A 5641-nucleotide genomic window follows, 5' to 3' on the forward strand; every position below is an offset into this window, starting at 1 on the left:
GGGGTCTCGCTCTTGCTCAGGCTGGTCTCGAACTCCTGAGCTCAAACGATCCTCCTGCCTTGTCCTCCCAGAGTGCTAGGATTACAGGCGTGAGCCACCACACCGGCCTTTTACTAAGTGTTTAAAGAGGAATTAAGACCAATTCTCCATAATGTCTTCCATAAAGTAGAAGAAGAGAAATGTTACCATCGGGACAAACTGGGTTAAGGGCACACAGGATGTATCTATTATTCCTTAAAATATTAATAATTCTTTGTGAACCTACTGTTACTTAAAAATAAAAAGTTCAATTTAAAAAAAGTAACTGGAGGGAAAAAAAGACATTTTATATAGAAGAACAAAGATAAGAATGACAACAGACTTCTTTTTCAAAATAATACAAGCCAGAAGACAGTAGGACAATATCTTTAAAATAAAGGAAAAAAAACCTACACGGTTTGGTTCTAGGGCCTGTTCTCTTACCCATTTCTCTATGCTGCATCATAAAGATAATAAAAACAAAGATGCATGGAGCAGTTAGATAACACTGCCTTTCCTTCTTGTGTGCCCTGGAGAATTGGAGTGGTGCTGTCATTCTTTGAAAAGGAAATCAATCACTGTTCCTAGTCCCTGATCTGTTTCTGTTTCATTTCCTTTACTTCAACTTTTTAGAAAGTAAAACTGGTTAATACATCATCTTACCTGTCAAATAAGTTTATATTTTAGAAGAGAATAAAGTAAATGTAGAGGTGACTATGATATAGGAAGATCTGGTAAATGTCATAAAAGAAAAATTCAAGCAAAGCCCTTTGGAAGTTAGCGTAAGGATTGAGAGCACAACAAATTGAGTGTATCAAGGAAGATGACATGTGAATCTGATTGAGAGTGGAGGAAAAGCAAAGATCCGAGGTTGTGTCCATGATCTGAGTCCAGATGCCTAGGACAATCACTGGTGTGATGGTGGTGATTGAGTGTAATAAGCTCCTTGACAGAGGTTTTGTGTGTGTGTGCTTGCCTGCTGGCTTGTACCCTTCCTACCCTAAAGCAGTGCCAGGTACTTAGTAAGTACTCAGTAAATATTTGTTGTGTGGATGAATAAGTGAACAGAGAAATTAGGCAGTGATCACCGGTTTTGGTCAGAATAATTCGATAGTGAGGTCTGGTTTAGGAGATATAAACATGGAATCTAATCCTGACTGAGCCATTACCTAGCTGTCGTCTAGTCCCATAGCTTTGGCTGTCACTTCAGCTATCACATGGATGCCTCTCAAAACTAGCGGAAAAGCAGTAATGTAGGTAACGTGCTGGTTAGGAACATGAGTCATGTGGCCCCATGTGTAAAATGGGAACCACAAGAGAAATTATTGTTACTATTGTTTGCATGTGGAGCACTTAGCCTCAGTACTTGATGCATAGTAAGTACTCAATAATGGGCACCATTGTCTGAATCTGAGTTACACATTGCCTCCTGACCTCGATGAGCCGCCACACCTCTAATATTGCACCTTAAAACCATATTTAAGTTACCTCATAAAAGTTAAATGGTATCTTAAAGACCAGCCCAAGTCGTTCATTTCAACTGAAGCCAGGATGAAAATGTGACTTGCACAAAGTTACAAAGATAGTTGAAGGAAAAAATATATGGAGGAAAAAAAAATGAGGGACCGAACCCAGTTATATACTATAGTTACGTGTAAACTGTGGGAGGAAAAGTAGAAGAGAGATACTAATTAGTTGGGCTTTTGAGGACTTAACACTGAACGCTACAGCTACCTTAATTTAATTTAATTTTCTAGAAAAAAAATGATATTTTGTCTGCTGTATGGCTCTACCTATATTTCTCATTGATATTTTAAATCCAACATGAAAAAACCAAATTAGAATCACTATGTGTTAAAACTGAAAAGGATCTCAGAGTGCCTCCAGTTCAATCTCCCATTTTACAGATATAGAAAACAGATCCTGCCCTGGGGTGGAGGCCTCATACTTTTTAGATTCATTTATAGCTCTGTGATCAAACAGTTGTCTCTTGGACCACTTTCGGCTAGTTGCCTGTCATTTCTTTAGGCTTAGAGTGAGCAGAAGTTCATCCTGGCTACAAACAACCCCTGGTCTTGTTTATAGCAGTGTTTGCTTCCATTTTTTTAAAAAAGCAACTGAATCTTTTCCTTAATTTGAACCATATGGCCAATATGTAAAAAGAGACAAAAAAGAGGACCTGATTGTTACCAATAGAGGTTTGGTAGTGGTAGGGGATAGTTGGGGAGATCAGAAAATGGAAAGAATGAGTTCTACCCTGATTGCTTGACCTTGTAGTCCACAGAGGTGAGGAGCCTCTGAAATGCCTTAGAGGTTAGGAAGCAGTTTGAAACCCACGGATTTGGAGTCCCATGGGGTCTGGCAGTGATAGTTGGCATGAATGACAGGACCACTGGTATCTCTGCTCTAGAAGTTCCCCAGTGACTTTAACTCATGCCCTGGAGTGATTATTTTCAATTCTTTCTTGAATCTAAGAACTAACAACCAGGCCATCATTACAACCAGGACTTTAATGAACTCTCAGCTGTCATTTAGAAACATTCATCAGTCACATTTGTTTTTATTTACACAGACATGCAATGTTAGTGTGAATTAAGTTGCCTTGAAATAGATAATTTTATTAGTATAGACATAGCCCAAGAATTACTGTTACATGAGGAAAAGCTTAGCAGTGGTCAGAGTTTTAGTTGTGCATGAATCCCTGTTTTGATGAATTTTAAAATACTTGGTGTATTTTTAATAATTATTTTTATAGTATTATTTATAACTTTGAATTTTAGTCAGGAACAGATTAAGCCCTGTGTGGACACCATGAGGAGATAGATGGAATATAGGGCAAAGTCTTTGCCCTCACATTTGAGTTATGCTGAGTACAGAATGAAGAACGTGACATTTTAGATTTTTTCCATTGTACTTCATTTCATCAGCTGAGCTTTCATATTGTCAATTTTTAATTTTAATTTACTGATTTGTAAAGCATGTTCATGACTAAAAATCCAATAATTTAAGCTTGTATGCTTTCTTTCAAATTATTATTAGATTGTAAGACTGGAGAAAGATAAAGAAGAACTACATAACCAACTGCTTAGTGTTGATCCCACAAGAGACAGCAAACGAGTGGAACAACTTGTTCGAGAAAAAGTCCAATTGTGTCAGAAATTAAAAGGTTTAGAGACTGAAGTAGCAGAATTAAGGGCTGAAAAAGAGAATTCTGATGCTCAGGTAGAAAATGTCCAAAGAATACAGGTGCGGCAGTTGGCTGAGATGCAGGCTACAGTCAGATCCCTGGAGGTAAGGTTTTAATTGCTTCCCAGTAGAGTATGGCATACTTTTTAAAAGTGCAATTGACAAGCCTTTGATTTTTAGAGCATAAATGAATGCTTACCAGTCTAATGCTTACGCATTTGTGGAATCCCAAGAGTATGTATTCTTTTTGTAAAGAAGCAAGCTATCGATTTGTAAGCAATACCTATGCTACCACATTTACAAAGGGATTATTTATTCTTTGGGAGTCAAGTCACCTCTCTGAAATGACTTAACTCTTATAATGCCACATAATACAATATGCAAAATCAAAATATATATATATATTTGAGCTTCCAGATACTAAAGTCATCTCAAACCAGAAAGAATAATTTCTTCCAAAATAGTATGTTCCTTACACTGGGATTTGAGATGTTAAAATTGTAAATCTTGTTTGAACAGAAGTACCATCTTATGTATCTTATGACAGCTTCTTGCCAGAGTACTAAAATTCATCTTGGGTAGTAATGCATACAAACATCCTACTGAATTATTTTCCTGAGTTCGTTAGAGAAAGATAAGTGTTGGCAGAGCCAGGCTGGTACTCCTAGAGGTACTGCCATGTGAAAATTCTCGGTTTCCATTTTATTCAGAGTTGCTTACTCCTCCTAGTTCTTAGTGCCTAACTTGTAGCAAATATGCCAATATAATTGTTTTCATTTATTTTGTGCAGTTCAAAGTGTTTTTTGTTTTCTTTGGAACAGGTATGAAATGATTTTGGTTGGAGGGAAATTAGTGGGCACCTGGTTTATAGTTAAAATTCAGTATCCAGATCCAAAATGGTGATTTTTTATTTTCCAGCCAGCAAGCTGGTATAAGGAGTACCCTGATATGTTTTGAAAAGTAGAAGTGATTTTTTTTATTTTCCACATGAAGCTTCTGTCAGTATTTACTGGTTTCCTGAATTAAAGTTGTCAATATCATTGGACCTTAGACATGAAGCACTTGAGAGTGAGACTGTTTATGTTGCCATCCTAACATCTTTAGTGTATTTTACACAGTGACAAAATAAATGGGATGACTGTAGTTGAATGTAGTATTTAGTCCCAATGTGAAACTTTTCATTGAGGTCGTTTGTAGTGATTATTTTCAGGGCAAGTCGAATGATGACAAAAGATGGATGGTTCATTTGTGGCATTTTCAGAAGAGCCTATATTTAAGTTTCCCATTTGTCATATGAAATTAAAATAAGCAATGACAGCAAGTATTTCTTTAACTTGGCTATCATTGTGGCCAGAGATTTGATTTTATATTTGAAGAAAATAGTTTTTTTCCCCAAATTATTTGTTGAGTACACTCCTTATCATAGTTAAGATACAGATGGTCTCCAACTTAAGATGGTTTGACTTAAAATTTTGACTTCATTATGGTATGAAAGCAATATGCATTCATTAGAAACTGTACTTCAAATTTTGGATTTTGAGCTTTTCCTGGGCTAGTAATACATGCGGCATGACTCTCTCTGGGCTGGGCAGTGGCACCGAGCTGCAGCTCCTAGTCCGCCACATGATCTTGAGGGTAAACAACCTCTCTACAGGGTACTGTGTTGCCAGATGATTTTGCCCAACTGTAGGCTAATATAAGTATTCCGAGTATGTTTAAGGTAGACTACACTAAACTTTGATGTTTGGTAGGTTAGGTGTATTAAATGCATTTTCGACTTAGGTATTTTCAATTTTTGCAGTGAGTTTATCAGGATGTAACCCTATCATAAATCAAGGAGCATCTGTGTATAGGAAATGCGATGTTATAAAACTGAAGCTTTTCCTTTAAATGCCAAAATGTTTTCATTTTAATTATTTTGAGTAGAAATATGTTTTAAAAGCCTTTAGTTTTCCCTTTCTAATTAAAGAGTACAATGAGTGTTACCAACCAGAAATTTTTTTGACAACTTACAGACTTCATTAAAAATTTTAATTATGTGATGAGGTAAAGAGCTTCTTTGCTCATACTTCAGAAGTCTCCAGATTAGCTGAGGATTTTGGATTCTTCTCTCTTCCTCTCTCCTGTTAAAAAAATCTCCCTTTTAAAAAAATCTCCACTGGGCTGGGCGCGGTGACTCACACCTGTAATCCTAGCTCTCTGGGAGGCTGAGATGGGCGGATCGTTTGAGCTCAGGAGTTCGAGACCAGCCTGAGCAAGAGCGAGACCCCATCTCTACTAAAATTAGAAAGAAATTGGCCAAACAACTAAAAATAGAAAAAATTAGCCAGGCATGAGGGTGCGTGCCTGTAGTCCCAGCTACCTGGGAGGCTGAGGCAGGAGGATCGCTTGAGCCCAGGAGTTTGAGGTTGCTGTGAGCTAGGCTGACACCACGGCA

The 5641-nt window shown here is 37.3% G+C and overlaps 1 protein-coding gene across 1 annotated transcript in view; it reads left to right on the plus strand.

Moving 5' to 3' along the window:
- CEP83 (centrosomal protein 83kDa) overlaps nt 1-5641 on the plus strand; it is a 106561-nt gene that overhangs the window by 45155 nt on the left and 55765 nt on the right. Inside the window, exon 5 of the mRNA XM_012663992.1 lies at nt 3058-3309. Coding sequence (XP_012519446.1) covers nt 3058-3309 — 252 coding nt within the window. The remainder of the gene's footprint in view (nt 1-3057; nt 3310-5641) is intronic.

The sequence above is a fragment of the Propithecus coquereli genome, unplaced genomic scaffold, assembly GCF_000956105.1.
Source record: "Propithecus coquereli isolate 6110/MARCELLA unplaced genomic scaffold, Pcoq_1.0 Scaffold85, whole genome shotgun sequence".
NCBI classification, from domain to species: domain Eukaryota; kingdom Metazoa; phylum Chordata; class Mammalia; order Primates; family Indriidae; genus Propithecus; species Propithecus coquereli.